Source organism: Macrobrachium nipponense, chromosome 32 (assembly GCF_015104395.2).
Source record: "Macrobrachium nipponense isolate FS-2020 chromosome 32, ASM1510439v2, whole genome shotgun sequence".
NCBI classification, from domain to species: Eukaryota; Metazoa; Arthropoda; class Malacostraca; order Decapoda; family Palaemonidae; genus Macrobrachium; species Macrobrachium nipponense.
In genome coordinates, this window is record NC_061094.1 from 70145977 (window position 1) to 70171041 (window position 25065).

A 25065-nucleotide genomic window follows, 5' to 3' on the forward strand; every position below is an offset into this window, starting at 1 on the left:
CCAAGTAACATGCGTTAATGTTTACATATTCTTCTCCATCTGTGCTCGTGTTCATTTCTCTGACGAAATCGTCGTTAATTAATACTTTGACGCCAATTTTATAACATTATAGCGTAAGTAGCGGTAAGAACTGAATTCTTAACCACTCTAACTTAGTTGGGAATACGTTGCTGCACGTAGATTTAGATAAAGTATGCTAATAATGTTGGCACACTTCCACTTGGCATGCTTAGGCTATGATTGATTCGGCGTAGCATCCTTATGATTGATGTTCATTTAAAGAAAAGCAGCGAAGTGGATGCGTAACGCAACCAAATTGTATGAAATGCCTACCTTTAACCTAGTATAGACTATCATCTTTAACCTTCTAACTTCCTACCTAGCTAGGCTATAGACTGTCTTAACTTTACCGGACCTGTATTTTCTGACTGGCACCACCCGTCAGACTGTCCTTCGTTAAGTTAAGATAAAACTATAGAACAACTCCACACGGCTTTTGAGTAACTTTGAAATTGATTTTTCGGTAGATCTAGGTAATGACTCCGTGTCTGGTGTTTCTCTGGAAACTACAGTTTCCTAGGGTAAAATACCGAATGGCCAGCCACTACCGTGGCGTGACCACCTTCCCGAAAAAGTATTTTAACATGTCCTGTAACCCAGGATAGACATTAGTCAAGAGCCAGCGTCCGTCGAAGCAACACCTCGAGACCTCTACTTTCTTCTCAAAATCAGTTTTTCTCCTAAGTCACAAATTAAGGCCATAGTAGGTAATTTCCGATTTTCAGGAAGGTGGGCACTATGGTAGAGGCTGGCCATTTGGTATTTTACCCTATAGTATTTGAGGGAGTCGACTGTAATTAACCCCCAGGGACTAGTACTAAATACGGAGAAATATATAGGAGGCCCCAATCCTTAGTGGCTTTCATATTCGCAGGACTGTTCCTTGCAGTCCGTGCGGATTTATTGCCTAGAATTACCAATTTTCAATACTTTTAGTGTTGCTGATGAAGGAGGTGGTATTGTCTATGGGCGGTCAATTATTAGGTATTAACCTTGCATCATTATTGGGTAAACTTTGGGAATGGGTTTTTTTGGGGTGGGGTAAAACAGGGGGAGAGAACAGACATGTTAGCCTATTGTCATGATGGCCACCCTAGAATGGTTCCGTGAATAAGCAAGGCATATGGGAACCATATGTTCAAGAAGAGATTGGGTAAGGAAACCTATTATAAAAGGAACTACTTTACTAACCTAACCTAGTAGTCCTTGTTACTTAGCCCTGGACCCCCAGTGAAGGAAACTCCACTTTTCACCAAAAGTTTCTCTATAACACTGCACATGCATGATAGACATTCCAGGATGCTCAGCATACAATAACATATCAGTTCTGAGGTCAATTACAATCGACCCCCATAAAGTAATGTTGCATTCTTGATAAGCAACCAAAATATTAGAGAAAAACTCAATTTCCAAGGTAACAAGCCATGCAGAGTTATACTATAGTTCTACCTACGTCAATTCATATCCCCAAAGGCTAAGTAGGCATATGGTTGATTTTTTTTTTTTTACTTGAATACATGAAAATTCAGCATAGGGTAATCAGTTGTAGCTCCCATCAGTTGCCGACCAGAACATATACCGCCTTTTGATTAGGTATGTCTTTGTGTATGGTAGTGTCTGTTGCACATGATATTTATGGTCTTTCATTAATGTACAGGATTCTTATCTACTTTAAAGTAATTATATAAATAGATATGTAATTGCATTTATAAAGATTTGTTTGCAATCTGAAAAGCATTCATTTGCTTTCTATTGTATTAGGCATGGGAGAGTTAAATGATTAGTACATTGTTTGCATTAACTTGATTATACAGTAATAGGATAATTCTTAACATTTGATCTTTACGATCTTTACCCAGGTTAAAATGTGTATCCTCAGATGGTGACTTTGTTTTATTTATTTCAGTTAGAGGCTACTTTTATCGTTCAGAGAAATTAAGATATTTTATGGTATAGATATTTACATGTGAAAGGCTTTCTATATACATTTCAAGAGATAATGCCATCTCAATTTCTATTAAACAACTTAGTGTGAGACTGGTGACAAAGATAGGACACATACCTTAATTACTGCAGTTTTATACATTCAACTTCCCTGCCAGATATATACTTAGCTATAGACTCCGTCGTCTCCGACAGAATTTCAAATTTCGCGGCACACGCTACCGGTAGGTCAGGTGATCTACCGCCCTGCCCTGGGTGCAGGACTAGGAACATTCCCGTTTTCTAATCAGAATTCTTCTGTCGCCCGGGCCATCAACATTGTTGTTGGTTCCTCTCGATTGGTTTTCTTTTTTCACCGGCAATTGATCTTCTTGAACCGACTTTTGGTGACGTTATCTGGATTTTGGATTGGCATACGCTTTTGTGGACTGTTTTGGGACTTGATTGGAATTTTCTCTAATAATGTCTGACTCTGGAATGGTTGTGAGACGTTGTGTGAATGTAGGCTGTAAGGTGAGGTTGCCGGAAAGCTTCGGTAGACCTCACACGGTATGCAAGGGTTGCAGGGAGTATGAATGTTCTTTTACTAATACTTTGTAAGGAATGTGAGAACTTGAGATGAGAACGAATGGAAGAATCTAACTAATTATTTAAAAAAGTTAGAGAGAGAAAGAGTGAGGAAGGCTTCTTATAGAAGTTTAAGTAGTTCTAGATCTGAACTAATTCCTAGCTTGGGATCTTCCCCAAGGGTAAGTATTGCTACTTCTCCTTCCATTGCAGCCCCTTCTCCTATTGCAGAACCTGTAGATTCAGCAAAAAGAACTTGCAGATCTAAAAGCAGCCTTCAAGTTGATGGAAAACAAAATGGCTGCCATACAAGGTAGGCTAGTGATTATTCAGTGGACAGTGATATGAGTGTCCCCAGTGTAGTGGAGGGGGCATCTGGTCGGCTCAGCAACGCTCCTAGGTCTAGACCTCTTCCAAGCTCACATGCCCAGAGGAGAAGGAATGTCGAAAAACCGAAAGGAGGTTGTGGAGAATCCCCACCGATCAGGTGTCCCTTCGGCGGTTTCTGTGACACCCCAGACTGCCAAGGATCGCTATTGTAAAAGCGTCCTGCGTGAGTGTTTTTCGTCGTCGGGATCTTCATCTCCGAGACGTGATTGGAGAGATTCAGATCGATCTCGGCCACTCAAGAGGAGTTGGAAGGCTCCGACTATTGATTCGAGCCAGAAAACTTCCCTGAGGAGTCTCCCTCGGGAGTGAAGAAGGCAAGAAGAGCCATTCTTTCAACCAGAGGGAGAAGGAGGCAGGAGGTGGAGGCTATGGACTCCTCCCCTCCTCCTTCCCCTCCTCCCGAAGAGGATAAAGAGGAGGTTACGAAGAGATTCATGATGGCTATGCAAGAGCAGATTTCGTCTTTTGTAGGAGTTCTGTCAAAGGAGCCTCCTAGAAGGAAGACTCTTCCCTTCCGATCAAAAGATCCTCCAGACGTATGGAGGTATCTGCCGCCAGGATCGCCTACTCCTACTCGAGGTGAGGTTTCCTGTACGAACCTGGATGAACCTATCAGACGTCTGGCACCGGCCAGGAGTGAGGAGTCACCCAGGAGGCAGGAGCCAAGAGCCAGGAGTGAGGAGTCAACCAGGAGGCAGGAGCCCAGAGCCAGGAGTGTGGAGGCATCCAGGCAGGAGGCAGGAGGCAGAGCCAGGAGGCAAGAGGCAGGAGTAACGGATGAGTCAGAGGCCAGGAGCCAGGAGGCAGGAGTCAAGGAGGCAGGAGTCAGGAGGCGGGTCAGGAGGCCAGGAGTCCGGAGTCAGGAGGCAGGAGTCGGAGTCAGAGGCGGAGGTCAGGAGCCAGGAGGCAAGGAGTCAGGAGGCAAGAGTCAAGAGCCAGGAGGCAGGAGTCGGAGACTCGTTCCTGGAGTTTATGACTCTTCTCCAAATAGGAGCTCCTCTCCTTCAGAGCGTAGGAGTCTTGGAAGGACTCTCCCTCCAAACGTGAACTTTCTCCTTCTTCTGATCGAGGGTTAGACGAGTGTCTGATGACGAACCTCCTGCTAATGAGGGGACTATCGAGTGTATAAAGTCTTAGCCTCATTATTGTCAAGAATTTGGAGATTCTCTTAGTCCGGCGGCTCCTCCTTCTCCTCGTTCTCTCTTTTCGAGCTCGGCTGTGGCAAAATCTTCGGCCTTTTTGAAAATGAAAGCCTGCTATATCGATGAAGAAGGCACTCCATTCTTTAGATTCTTGGATGGACAAGAAGAAGGAGTTAGGAAAGATGGTTTATTCTCATGCCTCCTTCCAAACTACATGGAAAGAGAGGTATTTGGTATGGGACAGGAGAGACTATGGGTCTTTCTCTACCTGCCTCTGCAGATGCGGACTTTTCCAATTTAGTGGAGGCCTCTAGACGTCACTCCTTAGGATCGGTCAGAGCGACGTGGAGCACTTCAGAGTTGAACCACTTTCTAAAGGGACTTTTTGTCACTTTAGAGGTGTTCAACTTTCTCTGGATTGGTCACTCGGAGTTCTGGCCAACAAATCTAAAGATCCGGAGTTTCTAAAAAAACCCAGAGATTCTCCATAGCGTCCTGTCCTGCATGGACAAGGCAGTACAAGACGGTTTCGGGTGAAGTGGCTTCCCTTTTTGGTGCTGGTCTCCTGAAAAAGAGATCAGTATATGGATCCCTATTATCGAAAGGGGTTTCTCCGAGCCAGAGGACTGCTTTATTGTTCGCCCCTCTATCGGATCATCTGTTTCCTTCTCAGTTAGTGAAGGATATATCTCGCTCGCTAACTGAGAAGGCGACACAGGACCTACTAACACAAACGTCCAAGAAAAAAGGACGCCCTGTCTGTGTCGGCGGTTAAGAAGGACTCTCGTCCTCCTCAGCAGCCCTTTCGTGGAGGTACAGCGGCTCGTCCCCCTGCCAGAAAGAAGAGCTCTGATAAGAGAGGGAGGTCTTCCTTTAGGCCCTTCAAGAAATCCAAATGACTTGTTGCTCCTTCAAGCACCAGTGGGCGCCAGACTCCTGAACTTGCAGGAGTATGGGCAAAAAGGGAGCCGACCCTTGGTCAGTGTCGGTCCTAAAGAAGGGATATGTAATCCCCTCGAGAACAGCCCTCCCCTAACATCTACGCCTCGGGAACTGTCAGCGAGGTAGAGACCCGGAAATGAGAAAGACTCTCCTTCAAATGGTGGAACAAATGTGGGAAAAAGAGGCCATCGAACTTGTGCAGGATCCACACTCCCCAGGATTTTACAATCGCCTTTTCTAGTACCAAAGGCATCGGGGGGGTGGAGGCCAGTTCTGGACGTAAGCGCTCTGAATCGCTTTGTTCAGAAAAAGAAGTTTCGCATGGAAACGTCCGCCTCAGTAATGTCGGCTCTTCGTCCAGGAGATTGGATGGTCTCTCTGGACTTGCAAGACGCATATTTCCACGTTCCCATTCACCATTTGTCAAAGAAATATCTTCGTTTTGTAATAGGAGACAAGATCTTTCAATTCAGGGCTCTGTGCTTCGGTCTGTCTACAGCTCCGCAAGTATTCACCAACCTGATGGCGAAGTGCAAGATGGCTTCACCTAGAGGGAATAAAACATCTCCCTCTACTTATGACGACTGGCTGATCAGGGCCAAGTCGGAGATTCAGTGCTTGGAGGACTTATCAGTAACAAGGAACATGATAGAATCGCTGGGATTACTCGTGAACCTCGAGAAGTCGCAGCTGATCCCCAGCCAGAGCTTGGTCTATCTGGGGATTCAGATGGATTCTCGGGGTTTTCGAGTATTTCCTTCGCGAGAAAGAATCACTCGAGGTTTGTCGAAAATCTCGAACTTCTTAGAGAAAAAGAACAGTTCAGCGAGGGATTATCTGAGCCTCTTAGGGACCCTGTCCTCACTAGAAAAGTTCTTCTCTCTGGGGAGGCTTCACCTTCGCCCTCTTCAGTTTTTCCTGAAAGGGGTGTGGAGTTGGAAGACGGGACAACTCTCGGACATCTTCCCGCTTCCACAAGAGGTAAAGGATCATTTGAAGTGGTGGATCCTTCCTCTTCAAAAGAACGAAGGCGTATCGCTTGCCCTGCAGAACCCAGACAAGTGTTATATGCCGACGCTTCGGAGTCGGGATGGGGAGCACGTTAGGAGCAAGGGAGGTGTCAGGCACCTGGACAAGGAACAGGTGTCCTGGCACATCAATTGCAAGGAACTAGTGGCCATACACCTAGCCTTAAAGTTTCTTCGAAGAGATAGTCAGAGGCGAGTGATACAGATAAACTCGGACAACACCACGGCTCTGGCTTACATACGCAAGCAAGGAGGCACGCACTCTTTCTCCCTCTTTCAGTTAACAAGACACCTGTTAACCTGGACAGAAGAAAGAGGCATAACTCTCCTCACAAGATTTGTTCAAGGAATCAAGAATGTGAGAGCGGACAGACTGAGCAGGAGGAATCAGGTCCTTCCCACAGAATGGACTCTACACGAAGAAGTGTGTCGAAGTCTTTGGTCCCTGTGGGGGAGACCTCACATAGACCTGTTTGCGACGTTCCTCTCCAAAAGAATAGAGATCTTTTGCTCTCTAGTGGAAGATCCGAGAGCCTTCGCAATAGACGCGTTTCTCTGGATTGGTCGGGTGTGGACGCATACGCCTTTCCCCCGTTCAAGATCCTGGGGGAAGTGCTCAGGAAGTTCGTAGCTTCGAAGAACACGAAGTTGACGCTAATACCCCATTTTGGCCAGCCCAGGAATGGTTCACAGAGGTACTGGAGTGGATAGTGGACTTCCCCAGATCTCTTCCAAACAGACCAGATCTACTCAGACAACCCCACTTCGAGAGGTTTCATCACAACCTCCCAGGTCTCGCTCTGACTGCCTTTCGACTATCGAAAGACTTGTCAGAGCGAGGGGCGTTTTCTCGCAAGGCTGCGGGCTCTATCGCTAGAGCCCGCAGAGCTTCGACGAGAAGAGTATACCAATCAAAGTGGGAAGTCTTTAGGAGGTGGTGTAAGAGTCAGAAGCTGTCCTCCAGTACCTCTATAGTGAATATTGCCGATTTCCTCCTCTTTCTGAGAGAGGAATCACACCTTTCTGTCTCAACAATAAAAGGATACAGAAGCATGCTGTCTTCAGTATTTAGGAATCGAGGGTTAGATATTGCAAGAACAAAGATCTACACGATCTAATTAGATCCTTTGAAACTTCAAAGGCAGCTACTCCTAGAACACCTAGTTGGAATCTAGACGTGGTACTGAAATTCCTTTCATCGGATAAATTCGAGCCTTTACATCTGGCTTCCTTCCGCGACGTCACTAGGAAATGCTTATTCCTGGTGTCTCTCGCTACAGCCAAGAGGACGAGCGAATTGCACGCTCTAGATTCCACAGTAGGGTTCAAAGGAGATGCTGCCATCTGTTCTTCCAGACAATGTTTCTGGCAAAGAACGAAAAACCGTCAAAACCTGGGCCCAGAAGTTTTGAGGTAAAAGGCCTATCTAACCTCGTAGGCAGAGAGATAGAGAGGTCTCTCTGTCCAGTGAGAGCTCTTAAATATTATTTAGAGAGGAAGAGACAGATGGGAGCTTGTCAACAAGGTCTTTGGTGTGCGGTGAAGAACCCCAAAAGACTCATGTCCAAGAACGCCTTGGCTTTCTTTGTGAGGAGCGTAATTACGGACGCTCACAAGAACTGCTCGGAGGAATCCTTCGGTCTTCTAAAGGTCAAGACCCATGAGGTGAGAGCAGTAGCAACGTCCTTGGCGTTCCAAAAGAATATGTCTCTAAAAAAAAAATCATCATTGAGACTACATATTGGAGGTGCAATTCAGTGTTTGCATCTCATTATCTGAAGGATGTGAGAGTGACCTATGAGAAGTGCTTCTCGCTAGGTCCATTTGTATCAGCAGATACAGTGCTGGGTCTTGGAGCAAAGACTGATCCTTAAATATTGTGTTTTATCGTACATAAACCCTCTTGTCAGATATGTGCTTGGTTTTCTATTAGCAAGCTCACTGATGTCGCACGGGAGCATAGTGTCATTGCTGGTAGGGGATCAAGGGTATGTATGGCTAGTAGGGGAGTACAAAAAATTTTTTTTTGTATATTTTGTAATGAAAGTGTAATTATGTTTCGAGTTTTTGGTTGTTTGTAAGGAGTTCGGGGATAACTCCTTGCAATCTTAGAACTAACATGGATGTTAGGATCAGGTGATCGGGATCGGTGTTGTGCTCCTTGAACAAGGTGTATTGTCATGTTAGTGGAATAGCACCCAATGACAAAGGCCTTTAGGCTCTGCCGAGTAAGTGGATAAGACCCCATTGGCAGACCCACAAGAACCTCTTAGCCATAGATCATATCTCGCTGAGGCTTCTTGAGGCTAAGCAGACTCCAAGGCAGTAGCCCGCGAAGTCTTCAGCCTAATAAGGTAGGAACCAAGGTTTATTAATACCTACAACATATGTTGTTTACCTGTCTATTTCAGTAGTTAGCTGTCTCTTACCCACCACCAATGGGTGCTAATCAGCTAAGTATATATCTGGCAGGGAAGTTGAATGTATAAAAATTATATTGTCATGTTACAATAAAGTTTTATACATACTTACCTGACAGATATATACGATTAATGGCCCACCCAGCCTCCCCGCAGGAGACAGGTGGAAGAGAAGAATTCTGATTAGAAAACGGGAATGGTTCCTAGTCCTGCCACCCAGGGCAGGGCGGTAGATCACCTGACCTACCGGTAGCGTGTGCCGCGAAATTTGAAATTCTGTCGGAGACGACGGAGTCTATAGCTAAGTATATATCTGTCAGGTAAGTATGTATAAAACTTTATTGTAACATGACAATATCATTTTTACTCAAAGTTCATTATGAATTTCCTGTGAATTTTACAAGTTTTCATTCTATTGTATTCAATAAGTATTTCTGTCTTTCAGGACTTCTTGAAAATTTCTTTTAGCATGAAGAAGATAAAGTTAGAGACAACAGACGGTCAGTCCACTGCACATATTACAAAAACCAACGATGAAAGTTCTCATTCTCTCAAGAAAAAGAAGAAAAAGAAAAGTAAATTCAAGATTCAGGACTCAGAAGTATCTACTACAACTGATGTAAAACAAGAGGTAAGAACTGTCAAATAGAATTTCTGAAAGTACTTTGATTTGGACTTTTGATTTGAAAAATACCAGTCTTCTTTGTAGAGATAACTTCCAGTGTCAGATAATTTTATGGTAGTTTTTCTTGGAGTTTCACAAGGAAGCACAGTACATACAAGAAATATCATAAAGAGTTAGGTACAGTCATTTCACTAAAACAGGTAAATTTGATGTAATTGTAAATGTGTGCCTATGAATAACAGAGGTATTGTTTGTGGTAATTCCCAAAAATATGGCGTCAGAACTGACTGATGAATTCTCATAAGAGTGAAGGATATTGTATGTTATATGTGAGACCTACCACTACAATGGAGGTGTCCGTCACTCATCTGTGTTTATGGAGTAGTACTGTATTACGTTCTTTTAGACAGCATTGTGATTATTTTTGTTCTTTTAACTTTATTGATTAAGGTGAATATATCAGTGGTGCAATATTCCTAACCTGTTAAATTACCTTTCAGTTTTCCATGTGATATACGCTGGGTTCAAATTGTTTTATCTTTTCAGTTGCCAGTACCTCTTGACAAAATAAAAATTGAAAAAGGTGAGAGGGACGATTTAAGGGTTAAGCTGAGTGTGCTGTGGCTTAACTACAAACCTCGTTCTACTACTCTTATTAAAAGTGGAATCAGTTGGTTTGAGCAGGTAAGCACTTTTCTGTTTCATGGTACGATATAGGTAGTCTTGATGAGCATGTTTCCGTAGTGTCATCTTGTCATGAGTTTGTAGTGGTTGTTATATATCTCAAGTTCTCACTGTTGCCATTTGGTATGGTGTATATAATCCAGGTTTTATTCATTTTTATGTTAAATCTGAATTTGATTTTGGTAATTTGGGATAGATTCTGATTCTGTTGTTTTCATGCTAATCATAACTGGGCATTATGTGTTACTTTGATGCAATAAGATCTGGATTCATGCATATTAGATGGCCAGTAGAATCTCTGACAAAGGAGCAATTCAGGTTCTCACTTTTGTGGAGAAAAATTTATTGGTTCTCCAGTATTGCTAAAATTTGCTTGCATCAGTCATAAGTAATATAAATTATTTAATTTGTAGGAAACTTAAGAATTTCCACATTTACTGAAGCCTTTTCAGGTGAACTATGGCTGTTTGTAAACATTTAACTATGCCTCTTTTTTAAATATCTTTGAAAACATTTTATCATTAATTTGCTGTTTAGTTACTTAATTCTTTTGTTTCTTTACAGCTTATTAAAGAGGATCCTGAAGGAGTACAAATTGATCCTTTAACCAAGAAGGATTTAAAAGACATTGCCTCAAAAATACTTAGCCAAGATGCAGAAAATTACAAGAAAAGTAAGGTTCGATTCATTTGTAAACAAAGGATTTTCTAAAAAAAAAAATTCCATCCTAAAGCTAAAGATCTGAGAGATTGTTTAATGTTTCTAGTTTAAATGAGGAACTTAAACTTGTTCAGTTACAAAACTCAAGTTTCTTTGTCCAAGTTTGCATATTTATGTCATTGTTCATGTTTTTCTTTTTTAATCTTCAGTTGTAAGATTTTTGTATGCCTGAATTCAGTGACATCAAAATATTCAATATAAGAGAATTAGAAAGATATGAATTATTGTAATAATTACCCTGAATACTTCATTTCAGTTGAAGAGAGACACTCGAAAAAGGGTGACATGGATTTCCGCAAGACTGTGTACAATGTCGGCACTTTCCGTGACAAGCTGGCAGCCCACGTTCTGCGATGCATGGAGTCTCCTGCTCACTCATTACATAACTTGAATGCCATAATAACGATGATATCTCCCAAAGCCAAAAATGAATTTGAAGAAGCATTAGGTATTTATACATTTTTTTTAAATTTTGTATATCAGTCTTTGTTCATTTGGTTTTGTATTCCATGCTTTCAAATCATTACTTCCTGAAGGCTGTAAGTGCAATCAATCATTTTGTTATTATCTGTTTTTTTGGAAGTCTAAGAACATTATATAGTGCTGGAATGGAATATATTCTGTAGTGCTAATGGAAGGGTAGGTATACTTTTATAAGAAAATTAATGTATACTTCCAATGTTGTTTTCTGTTGCTTTATACTCAATAGCTTATTCCTGTATTTAAACAGAAATATAATCTATGTAAAACATACCAGTTCTTTCTAGCCAAGGCCATGTCCTCGTTGCTGTTAATCAGTTCAATTCAGTGGTCTGGTTAAACTAAGATATACATAACTCTAGCCAAGGCTAGTTATAGGCACTGAAACTTTCTATTGTAGTGTAGTTTCCATTTGTCATGTACAGACATATTTTAATTTGAAGCTAGTGAATTGTTTTTATTGTTTCGTTTTGTTGCCTCATTGGCAAAATGTTGACATGCATAAGGTAGGCTAAGTAAGTTCTAAGTTTAGCCTAAAAGCTTGGAGTAGGCTAACAGAGGCTAAGCATTTGGCTTTGCACTTATCCCCATTATGCCTTTTATTGCAATCCCTTTGCCTGTGTTAATGAAGTTAAGTGAGTGATTATTGTGCCGTTACAGATTAGGATGAATAACATGTATGTGGTAAATATATTCCATGCTTATTGTGTTGGTTTGTGGCTCGGTTAAACTATGTAGCAGTGATGATGATAATGAGGTATGGTGTCATATTAAATTTTATTTATTTTTCTTTTTAGATTCAGTTCAAAAGCTTCTTGATACCACACTTCTTCCTGAAAAAAGAGTTGCCCGAAGGTTTGAGGACCACAAGTTTTCTTGCCTTGTGCCTCTGCTTGCAAGTAATAGGGAACAGGCAGAGAAACAGCTTGCTCTTTGGTACTTTGAAGATCAACTCCTCTGTGCCTTCCAGAGGCTTATTTCACAGCTTGCACAGGTATAACTTATGTAGTCTTTGGTTAAGAATACATATGCCTTTTTATAGTTAGAATGTATTTATACAACAAAATTAAATGAGCTATACAACTGTTGGATGAAAAGAAACCAATTCTATTAGAAGACAAAAAAAGTGTTAACATCTCACAAGAGAACAATATTCCAAGGGGTAAAACAAAATATCTGAAGCAGTGAGTATTAACTCAGTGATTTTTTTTACCCACTGATGCCTTATGAACAGCATCTAGCTTTCTTGTAATATTCAATGTTTTTTATGTTCTCCAAAAAAGTAAGCTTGGTTTCAAAATTTTAATTGGCTGTTCTTAAATAGAATAATTAAAGAATGTTGTCTGTCTTCAGCGAATTATGGGTCGTAATGTGGTACAAGGTTGTCCTTATGGTTAGTATACAGTAGTACCTCGAGATACGAAATTAATCCGTTCCGAGGCGCCCTTCGTATCATGAGGTTTTCGTATCTAGGACCACATGTTACATGTAAAATGGCTAATCCGTTCCAAGCCCTCCAAAAACACCCCAGTAAATTTCATAATAAAGCTAAATTGACCTATAAACAATGAAATACTACAACAATTTGGACCATTCAATACCTAAATTAATAAAAAAAAAAAAATGCAAAATATAACCTTTAAATAAAGTGTATATTAGTGTACATGGTAACAAGAAATATACTGTACGTAAAATGTGGAAGCTTACCTTTTGAGTGAGGCTATCTCCGAAAGTGGCGGCAGAGGAGGAGGAGGACAAACAGCAGATACGTATGTACGTACGTACACTTTAAAAAATATACATACGTAACTATCCAAGGAAGATTGCTTCTGCCTACTTTTAACAATGTTGCTGTGTGAGCCTTTTCGGGGGGTGTCTTCTACAAATGATTGCACTTTATGAAAAGCGGCTTTAATTTCTGCCGTTTTTTTGCACCTCATGACTCTGTTGGCCCTGGTGTCCATCAAAACCCTGTTCAAACAAATGCTCTCTCTGCAACTGATTTGGGTACTGAATGTTCGGGTGCTGACCTTCAACATAAACTGAAGTGCCTTGATTATACTGGTATGGATGTTGTAAATGATTGGTCAACACCCTCTGTTCAGCAGGGAGTGGAGATTCTACCAACCTTGCAAAGTTTCCAGTTATCCCATGAGACAGACCTTGATCACTTATCCCATGTGAGAGATCTTGGTCACTTATCCCACAAGAGAGATCTAGGTCAATCATATCATATATGTCGTCACTCAAGAGGTGCTCTTCTTTTTCCATTTTCTGTGAAAAGATATAAAAATTTTTTTTTTTTAAATACACATTGACGATCCCGAAAACGAATACCGCGTGCGTACTATAACAATGCTGGTACCGAGTGGCCGAGGCACGCCACCACATCCACGTGTACATAGTAGATGCATGATGGGAGGGATGCTGGCCAATAGGAGAGAAGGATCTCATTATTTGGTTTGTCTGGCTTCTTGCATCCTACAAAGTTTGCATTTTATAAATAAATCTAAGCACTGCTCTTTTGTACCTGCCTTGTACTTGACATAAATAGGAGGATTGTGTTTATGAAACTTGAAAAGGATGTTAAATTGTGTTATGTTTAGTTTCATTTTTGAAAACTTTTAGAATAAACAAAATGTCACTGAATCATTTTTCCTTTTATTGCAGCTTTTAAAGCAAAATTATCATGGATTTTCACTTAATATAATTTTGTCTCATGGACATTTGGTAGCATTTACTGTGTAGGAACAATGTTCCATACAAAACTAATTCATTGATTATATACTGATTTTCAGGTAACAAGCTATACAGTAGATAACACAAAGATAATTGGTATCAAAAGTTTGGTAAATCTTGTAACAAAACATCCTGGGCAAAATACAGAATTTGTGTTGGAAGCTATAATAAACAAATTGGGCGATCCATCTAGGAAAGTGGCCTCTCAAACCATGTATTCACTCCATCGGTTTCTACAGCGATGTCCCCACATGAAAAATATGGTGGTGAACTTAGTGGAAATTTTATTGTACAGGTTAGTAGTTGATCATTCCTTTGCAAATTGCAGAGAAAGTTGACCATATATTTTTGCATGATGCTAAAATGGTAAACTACTTACGGATTAAAATGCCGCTTTATTTGTCGTTGCTTTAGGTTTATTTTCCTCTGTCAAGAGACTTGTGTCCCACGACAGTGTTTGTATAATTTAGATAAATTCTTAATGTAGGATATTTTCATCGTGACAAGGATTGTAACTTGGAAAATGTATGAGCATGCTACTATTTTTTTCAATTTATCCATATACTATTGTACCAAATTGAGTGTTGAATTGCTGACAGATTTATTATTATTATTATTATTATTATTATTAATATTATTATTATTATTATTAATATTATTATTATTATTATTATTATTGTAAATACTCTTTTCCTTATCTACAAGAGATGAATTGGAGTTTATTTTACTCCTACTTATTAAAGTATTCAAATTTTCAACAAGTATACAACTTGTCACTGGATCAACTAAAATTTTTAACATTATATAAACTGCCACAGGATAGTTCCTGGCCACTGATTGGTCTGTAACTCATATGTTATGCTAATTAGATGGTTTTATCTTTCATGCTTGATTGGGTGTTGGGGTTAGTTTCCTACTTATCTGGTAGCCTTTCATAAATCAGTACTGAAAGTTTCATGTTTGGCATTGAGGAAATGTGGTCATTGTGGTATTATCATTATTCAGGATAAACATACATTTAAATTAAAGAATTCCAAAACTCCACTGACTTAGTAAGTTTTCCAAGAATAAGAGTATCTATAAAAAAAATAAAATAATGTATCAATGATAAAAAAATCTAGCAAGTAAGATAATCAAATCTACAGAGATGTTTGCAATCATAAACAGCTTTGAGGGTGATAAAAAAATTTAAGGCAAAATAGATGCACGACACTTTAGAATAAAAGGAATATTAGGGTCTTACTAACATAAATATCCACAACACTGCTAGGAAGACTGCTGCATAACTTTGCAGAATAAGGAATAAAAGACTTAGAATGGACATATTTCATTAGCATGAAAAAATGTGCTTTTAATCTAGTAGCATGTGTTTGCTGTGCAGGATTCAGTATAATTAATTTTGCCCAATATTAAGGCTAAAGAGTCCCGTGAACAATATCTACAGATGTTTGTATTATTACAAAAAATTAATAATTTGCTTTTTGGACAAATCACAAGAACTGTTGTACCTTACTTATCTTTATTTTCCTAAGTAATCCTTATAAATATAATGTAGGAGTAAGTTTCATTGTGTTATTAATTTGTATTTTCATTGCAGACCCAATGTCACTCCAAAAACACAGTACTACTCTCTGTGTTATTTAAAAGACATCATCTTTGGTAATAATGACTCCAAGCTTGCTGCTAAATTGTTGAAACTTTACATTGGCTTTTTTAAGGCCTGCACAAAGAAGGTATGTTGAGAAGTATTATTGGGCATCTCCCCTTTATTCCCATACCTATAAGTTATAGAATTTAATACACAGATGTTTGCCAAGTTGTTAACCATCTCAAAGATTAATTATTTTGGAACTATTATGAAAACAAGGTGCATGAAACTGTGGCTAAATCAGACAGATAAAGTGGACCATTCCAAGCTGTACCAATGTATACACATCCTGAATTAAGTAAACAATTGTAAACCAGTGATTTGGAACAGATTGTAGTAGTCATTCATAATTCGCATTTACTACTAAGTTTTAGATCATCAATAAATTTAATCAAGATGTTTTCGTAGTAGGTATGCATTTGTTTTTCCCATTGGCTTGAACTTTCCTCTATTCTTACTTGTTCAAGGGTGAGGTTGACACAAGAATGATGTCTGCATTGTTGCGTGGGATAAATAGAGCTTTTCCATTTTCACGTCTGCAAGGTGAGGCCCTGCAGGAACAGCTTCAAATACTTTACAAACTTTGCCATATTGTGAACTTTGCTATAGCTACGCAGGCATTGCAGCTTATTTATCAAGTAGTGACCAGCAAAGATCAAGTTGAAGACCGGTAAGTTTGCTCAACATTTTGTGATTTCCTAACTGCTTCATTAAACTTTTATGATGTGTTTATTCTCATTGCTTCCTTTCTTTTGGAAAAATTACTATTGACATTTCCGTTATTATGTTACCAGATGTAAAATTCTTCCTTGTGCGTTTAAGAGTGAACTGTAAACTTTAAAAAAATTTATATACTCATTACATATTTTGTGATAGTGTGCTGCCAAAATACACCATTGCATTCATTATCTCTTTCAAATGAGTTTATTAACCTATGTAAATGAGTTATGTTACTAATTTATTCTTATATTAACCTATATAAATGAGTTATGTTGTTAATTTATTCTTATATTAACCTATATAAATGAGTTATTAAGTTATTTTTATATTAACCTACATAATTGAGTTATGTTATTAATTTATTCTTATACAGTTTGACATTATGGGCTTAGGTTATGATGGAAATTTATTAATTTATTCTTATACAGTTTGACATTATGGGCTTAGGTTGTGATGGAAATTTATTAATTTATTCTTATACAGTTTGACATAATGGGTTTAGGGTATGATGGACATTTTAATTCTGTGATTCCTTTGATCATGTCATGCTGGTGTATTTTTGTATGTGAGCTACCTTAACACCAGTGTCACTCCCTGAAGATATGGCTCTGTCAATATGAGCAGCATTTAATTTTTATGAGTCCTAAAATGATGCGTATAGAATTATCCTTTTGAACATTTCCAGCTTCTATCAGGCCCTCTATGGTCAGATACATGATCCAGCTTTCGGCACATCATCAGGGAATGCTGCATTTTTAAATCTGGTATTTAAGGCTATGGCGCGAGATGACTCACTGGAGAGACGTCAGGCTTTTGTGAAAAGACTCCTGCAGGTAGGGTGTTTTGTAGTATTAATACTATTATTATCTTTTACAAATGAGTTACCATAATAACTTATTGTGTACATAACATTGGATCATTATTTCACGACCTATTTGTTTTTTCCTTTTGTCTTCTTTCCCACCGTTATCCCTACATTAAGGGGTCAGTTGCCTGATACTTGTCTTTGGAATGTTGTCATGTTATTCGTTATCAAAAAACAAACTTTTCGCAGTTTTATTATTAAATAATTACTAACATCTTTAACCAAATACTAGCTTGAACAATGTTCAGATCCATACATTGATACGGCATACATACTTGATATATCAGACAGTAGTACAAACACTAAAATACTCACAGCAACTTACTAATTCTTATACGCTCCTAATTTCCATATACAGTTTAGGATTTTCAAGAAATTAATTATTTTATGCATAGATTCCTATACGTATTAGTATTGCAGAGCTAGATTAAAGTTTTGTTGAAAATTTATACATGATGCTGTACTTAGTCTTTCATTATCCCTAATGTGTTTTTATTTTTTTCTTTCAGGTTGCCCAGTATCAGTCACCTCATCTGATATGTGGAATCTTATTTCTCATTTCTGAAATCATGAAAGAGAAAACTGATATGATTGAGGCTGTTAAGGCAGTGTTGCAGAGCCATCCAGCTTGTGGAGACGCAGATGATTTTGAGACATTTGAAGATGTAGATGACGCTGACGTTGAAGCTGATATGAAAGAAGAAGTCAAAGAAGAAATTGATCCTGTTGAGAAATATGATATAAAGGAGGAATCTGATCATTATAAGCAGGTATATGGAGAGAAATGGAAATTCAAACTTTTTAATTTTTGACATTTATGTGATGTTGTGCTCAGCAGTATAACGATATACCAAGAAAACAAGTTGTTCTCTAAAATCTAATTGTAACTTAGATCATGCCAGCCCTTAAGCACTGTTAAAAGTACAAACACAGCCTTCTCCAAACATAGAGGCTGAGGATGTGTTTCCATGTTGGTTGCTTTGCTTGGTTGTTCTTTAAAGCATTAGAAATGAAATGACCTCAAGTCCAGGTTTGTTGAAATTGATGGAGTATTACTTTTTGACCAGGTTACTCACTGGATAGTTTTCTTTTCAGTACTCACTGATAACATGATTGTTTGAAGCAGTATGGCCATTGTGTAAAGTACCTCACTCCCCTCTTGCACAAAACAAAGTTGCTGTTGGTCTGACTGATCTCTTAATGTGCTCCAACTCCACGATTCTCTGGAAATTATAAAATTAATGCCATGTGCCTCATATCTTGTTTTGCTATTGCTGAAATGTAGAACTCGTGTATGGATGTTGGCAGCCTCCCAGACCAATAACAGTATACTGTTGGCAATACTGTACTAGTTAATGTTCTTTGCACAACCCTTTAGTTCCCTGCTGCAATGTATTTTGCATATAACTTTTCATGTGTTCTGCTTGACCTTGCTGTAGTTTTCAGATCTCATTTAAAAAAGAATAAAGCAGCCTTCTAGTATCTTATATTTTAAACAAAATTTACCAAAACAGTGGCTTCAATTTTCCCAGCAATAGCAGTTGTCAGTTAATCCATTGCAACAGTGCAATAGGATCAATGAATAACAGTGTAATCGGAAACAGTATAGTGATCAAGAGGGTTTGTAGTTGTTTAACCTTATAGGCAAGTTATTTTTTTCTGGGTTTTTAATGTTTAGCAACAGCAAACAGAAAAATAACAATTTTTACAGTCCACATTACTGCACAACAAGAAAAAATTAAGCCAGTGAAAATATGGTAGGATGTTTTCCTTCCTTCACTGGTATTGTTAGTTTGATATAAATTTAAAGATCATTCCCTCTTAGTGTTTAGCTTTATGTTTGAATCAGTACTTTGTTCCCTCTATGTTACCTATTTGCATTTCTTTCTCAAATATCACCGAATTCTTGGTACACGTATATAATATTGAAATATTTTTATCTGTAGTGTTAAAGTATTTTGTCCTTACCATTTCTTTGTGTAGTACACATATCATTGTCTAATTGTTGAATTAAAGTAAAATTATGCCTATAAATATTTATGTTTAATGTATTTTTGAAAATTTTTTGACAGCTTTGTATATAAATGTCTCCAGGTTAATAATTATTTCATGCACTTACAGGAATTAGATGAGGATGACGACTCTGATTGTATGAAGTCACAGTCAGTTTTTGTGCCTGTTCCTCACAGTTCATCTTGGTTTCATTGTTCAAATACTTCTACAACAAAAACATTGAAAAGAAATTTTTATGATCCATACCTACGTAACCCTCAGTATTGTGGCGCACACTTTACCTCACTGTGGGAACTGCTACTTCTACAGGTATGTGGGGAAAAATATTTTTCTGCTCTCCAGATGAATTGCATTCTTATTTTTCATCACAGCATTCATTAGTTCATCAAAACATTCCTCTGTATAGTGATACCTTTTATTTGCTCTTTCTGTAGTCACTCTTCACCTGTAACTACATGTATTTACTCTAGGATAGCCTAAGCATTATTATGTTCCATAGCATGCCCTATCATAGCTAGGCAAGACAAACATTGAAGAAAGGTTTTGATATGAAACTACAGTAAAAGGGTCTAATGGTTGAATCAATTAAAAGTAAATAATAGATTATTCAATACATTGCTTTACTTCAAACTAGAGAATGTTTCGAGAAAAGTAGTTCCATCATATGCTACTCAGTCATGAGTCAAGCAATGAATTGGAACAGCTATTTCAAGAATCAAAGTAGTACTAATATCTTGCAACAACTTGGTTGGAATGTATAGAAAAGAAATTAACATAGTATAGTAATAATAATGCAAGAATAATAGTAAATGACTAGTATTAAGCAGGCAGAGAAAAGGGTTGGGTACGTCCATTAAAGGTATTCTAACTGTACTCGGATGGGATGACCATTTCAGGCAGTTCTTTTCCGTGTGTGCGACACCATATTTTGTTATTTTTTTTTATAAGAGCCCTCAGTAGTATGTTGTTGTAGGTCATTTACTTGTGAGTAAAGGATGTTACAGATATTAGTATCTTGAGCTGTAAGAAATATCTTCGAAATCCTCGATTCCACTTTTTTTTTTCTTTCCAGGCTCACTTCCACCCATCGGTTGCTGTCTTTGCTGAAAAAATTATAAACGGAGAATTGGTTTCCTATTCTGGGGATCCTTTACAAGATTTTACTCTCATTAGATTCTTAGATAGATTTGTGTACAAGAATCCCAAGAAGGATGTTGAAAAAATGAGTAGGTACCCTTTTGCTTAATAAATGAAATAAAAAATTGAAATTGCAATACGTATTGTACCTATTAAATGAGCAGATTAGGTGTTCTGACCTATTCATAGTATGAGTTTTGTCTACACTGGTACACTACTTTTCCATCATTCTACTTTTTGTATGGCTTTGTTGAACAATATTATTGGATGGATATTCCCAAAGACTAAGGTCATACGTATTGCAAGTAAAATTGAAATGTAAGTCCACATTAGCCAGTTTTAATAAATTTTTATTTACAGACCCTACTGCAGTTACGCTTGGAAGTCGAGCTTATTACACTCCAGATGGTGCACGAGGAATTGCTGTAAATAGTAGTGATTTCATTAAGTTAGAGGGTGATGCAGTCCCGGAAGACCAAAAATTTTTCCATAGGTTAGTGTTTTAAGTTTTGTCATCATAAAAGTATAAATTAGGTTCATATGTTTATTCACTATAGTTTAACTTTGTTTTAAAGGGTTCTTTATCGTTATAATCGGTGTATTGTTTTCTTACGGATTATGAAACACTTTATCTATCAATTCTGTAGGCCTTTGATACTGTTGCTCTAGCCAAGTAGGTAGGGCTTTCTTGTCCTTCTTTTTTTTTAACCTTTTCTGGATTGATATAAAGTAAGACATATATTACGTGGCTGTGTGGAAACTAGCCTTTTGCAAGAATAATTTTGATTAAATATTTTGTAGAAAACTTCATCTGTAATTCATTACAGTAACAAAATTTTGTAGTGCAGTAATGTTTTTGATTGGTATGAAAAATTACAGAGCCATGAAATGCAACCATGGCTTTTACATTCCTCTCGCAACAATAATTCCTTTAAATTAATAATTTAAATTATCACATTATTGTGGAATATTACCTAATTTTCATTTGTTACTTGGTTATTTCCAGCTATTTTACAAAATTCAAAACTGAGGTAAAAAAGAGGGAAAAAGATGATGATGAAGACAGCGTGGATGATGATGAATTTGACGAGTACCTTAATAAAGTCAGTGGTGTAAAAAGTGACGAGTCAGACATTGATGAAGATATAGATTTTTCTGCTGGGACATCTGGTGTTCCTAAGGGTATGTTCTCTTTGTGTTATTTTTTCAAATTTAGATGTACATATGCTTTACTTACACAAGTAAATAAAGGTGTTTTAAAATTTGTAGCTATTAAGGCATGGGAGGAGTATCATTCAGGTAAAGTACAGTAATCTGCTGGTTGTGTCAACAACCACAGAAAAAAAGGGATAATAACCATCCTATTTACTATTGCTTCTCATAATGTTTATGCATTTTGAATGTTTTCAAACCATTTGTGATAACTATATTTTGATTGTCCCCAAGAAAGAATGGTCATGGACTAATCCTTTACTTCACAACAAACACCTTTTGCTATCTTTGCTAAACGGTGACTGACTTGCATCTGGTGTTACTGATCAGCATATCAGGAGGACTTTGGAACGCTGGCATTTACTGTACCTATAGAATTTTGTTTTAATTTATGTTTCAGCCATAGTTGAGGTGAAAGTCTGGAAGTTTATTGGCATTTGTGACCATTGTGCTAGGGATGTACATCTCTCGGTTCATATTTTCTGAAATTTATGGTAACCTCTATTCTGAAGAAATTGAAGGAGACTCTATTAGACATTTTGAGTGTGCTTTTTACCTTCAAATAAAAACTATATGTAGTTATAAATCTCGTATGCTTTCTGTATTATTCTTTTTCAATAACATAGTGGCATCACACTGGAAAAATTGAACAAGCAATTTTTCTATCTTGTATATTACAGTACTCTCTTAATACATATTTTAAAGCATTGTAGAATATATTAGGCAGTTTAGTAGTATAACATTTTTATATTATTCTCTTTTCCATATATATTAGCTTCATGTTGCTTAAAAGTTTTGCATTATGCAGGTTCAGGTGAAGACGCTATGGAAAGTGATGAGGACTTAGGTGCCAGTGATGATGAAGAACCAGTTTTTGGAGGTTATTCCGATGATTCCGCAGATGATGATTTCGGCAGCGATAAGGAAGACTTGGACTTTGACGAAGAAAATGTCGCTTTTTCAGGTAAGAAATCAGTACCCAGATGTGTAAAGTGGTCAAGAAAACTTTTCAAATCTAAGACAAGATTTGTTTAGGATTTGGACAAAAAATCTCTCTTTGTAAATAGTTTGTATGTGATTTGGATTTTTGTGTGATGAAAGCTTTGTTTATAATTTAGAACTTTGTATACTGATGCTCATTTTTTAAAGTTCAGATTTTCAAAATTAGTCAAATATTTAATAATCTTATTTACTGGTTGACCAGCAGTTTGATAGTACTTTATCTAGACGGTTTGTTATTATTATTACTACTTGCTTAGTCCTAATCTTATAATTCAGTATGGCTACTGTTTCTCCTCCTTTATTATTAGCTCCTCTTGTACTGTACTTCTCAAAATTAACACTTTTGGATTATTTATCCAATTCCACCCTTTCATTCATCTAAATGACATCACTTTTGTGCAACCGTTTCCCATGTCGTAGATCTTGTACCATGGCAGAGCACCGTCACTTGCTCAAGAAGTATTTATAGTACCCTTTACCTCAAAACCAATCCTATTTCTTATCATGGTATGATATTTTTGCTTTCTCAAGATTTGCCAATCCTGAACATTTCCTTTGAAGTATTGAACTACATATATACTTTTGTGGCTTTTATCTATATTATAACAAACCAAACTGGAAATTAATCATTCTAAAAATTTAAACTATCATTGCTTTCATAGAGTATTCCTCAGTGTATCAAAAGATACAGATGCCCAAAAACTTATTAACTGTATTTTTCATACAGACATTGCAATTTAATTTCTGTGCTGAATCTGAATTTTATTTTGAAAATAAAGTACTAAACTATTTTCTAAATCCATGAATTACTTAAAAAAATAGCAAATTGTGCACCATATATTTTTATTGCTTTGTTTGTTTCTAGATGATGATGATGACTATGATGATGGTCCTACAACAGTCAAGAAAAAAGGAAAATCAAAGGTATAACTTTTCATTTATTTTTAGAAATATATTTTTTTTATTTCTAAGTATGAGGAATTACAATAGACCCCGCCGCTTCATGGTTCCAGATTTGTGGCTTCACCTATTCATGGATTTTTTTTATAGAATGTATACACACATTCATGGAAAATTCTCCTATTCACAGTATTTTTCAGAGAAATATTCACCAATTACAGTATTTTCTTATACATTTTTGTGATAAAACTATTAAAATGTATTCAGGAATAAGCATTTCTGTAGGGGTTGTTTTATGTTTAAACTATCAAAGTAGGCAATTGTAAGCATTTTTAGAGGGCGTCAAGTATTACGTTTTGTAGCTATTCATGGCGGGGGGGGTTGTATGCATCCCCCCCCAAATACAGGGGTCGACTGTATACTCAAAATATTGATATTTTATACAGTACTTTTTTGTATTTCCTCATGGTCATTATTCTAATTCAAAATTTACAGTTTCAGAAGAAAGGAAAGAAAGAGTCTGATTCATTGGAGTCTATGTTTGCAAGTGCAGATGATTTTGCTCACTTACTAGAAGACAATGCAGAAGACGATGCCGGTCTTCCAACAGCTACATCGAGGGAACTTGCTAATAAGGATCATGCTCGTAAGTAGGGCAGGATTTAAATTATTTAAATGTAAAACTCCTCTTGAACTTGGGTCTCTTGTGGTTAGCCCTATTTTCTCTTATATTCTTGAATACAGATGGGCAGGGGATAATTTAAATTGGCGTCATAATTATTCTCTATAGCACTTCATAAGTGAGTGTTACACATCTGCCGAGATGCAGCTCCAGTTTATTTTTGTCAGATACAGTATTGGTAGAATGTAATATATTTTTAATAAATTTCCAGTCTTAATTAAAAGCAAGAACATTGTATACACAATTTCAGTCATCAGATTGTGCTACTTTAGCAAAGCAGAACTGTTTTTAGAGGTATCAACTTACAGATATCAGTGAGTTTAAGTTTTAAAATCTTGGTTTATTCAGATGCCCACAAAACTGTAGTAGGTAAATGACAATCTTTCAATTCTCTCACAGATGCCAAACAGTTGAATTGGGAAGTTGATCGCAATGACAGAATGAGTGACCGCGGTCGCTACGGAAATCGAGGACAGTGGAAGAAAAGAGGACAAAATAGACCATCGAGAGGATCAGGTGGTCAACATCATTTCAAAAACTTGGTCAGAGGACCAAAGCATAAACCCAATGTCAGAGGTAAAGGCTCCCTCAGAGGTAAAACCTCCTTCAGAGGTAAAGGCTCCTTCAGAGGTAAAAGCTCCTCTAGAGGTAAAAGAGGAAGAAGAAAATAGTCTGTTTGCAGCCAGTATGTTTCTTAATTATTCCTAAACTGTTGTTGATTCATGATGTACGAATCATTTTATAGAACAGATTTTGACATTTAGTTTTGTACAGAGATTGTTCTGTCCTCTCATAAATGTATATATCGGCAGTGTGTGTTATCTTGGGAATAGTCACACTGAATATGTAAAACAATAGCATATGACAATATAAAACTGTAAGATCCATTACTATATTGTTAAGAGGTAAGCATGTGTTTTAAAATAAAGTTGTTGCTAATTTTGTAGGTTTTTGTTTTGTATTATAAACCAAGCAATTGTATGTCCAAGATATGCAGTTAGGTAACATACAGTTTAATTAACCTGTACAAAACTCTGCCACCCAAGGAGGGTTGAGTGTAGGGATAGCATTTGTGGGATAGCATTTGTACATAACAAAAGGCCATTACTGAAACTTTCAGTTGACCTGAGAAGTCAGGTGTGAAT

General features: G+C 37.5%; 1 protein-coding gene across 2 annotated transcripts; it reads left to right on the forward strand.

Moving 5' to 3' along the window:
* LOC135207576 (CCAAT/enhancer-binding protein zeta-like) lies at positions 1-24866 on the forward strand. 2 transcript variants are annotated; one of them, XM_064239422.1, is made up of 19 exons: positions 1-113; positions 8939-9124; positions 9665-9802; positions 10367-10475; positions 10779-10970; positions 11800-11996; positions 13801-14036; positions 15339-15474; positions 15857-16059; positions 16795-16942; positions 17484-17744; positions 19096-19296; positions 20060-20213; positions 20485-20617; positions 21131-21306; positions 22145-22300; positions 23204-23262; positions 23734-23884; positions 24320-24866. In XM_064239422.1, the coding sequence occupies exons 2-19, from the start codon at positions 8963-8965 to the stop codon at positions 24589-24591; spliced, it is 3084 nt and encodes a 1027-aa protein (XP_064095492.1). In that variant the 5' UTR covers positions 1-113; positions 8939-8962; the 3' UTR covers positions 24592-24866. The 2 variants fall into 2 exon arrangements, with proteins under 2 accessions (XP_064095492.1, XP_064095493.1); XM_064239423.1 differs by having other exon boundaries at positions 20-123.
* Positions 24867-25065: the final 199 nt, after the last annotated feature.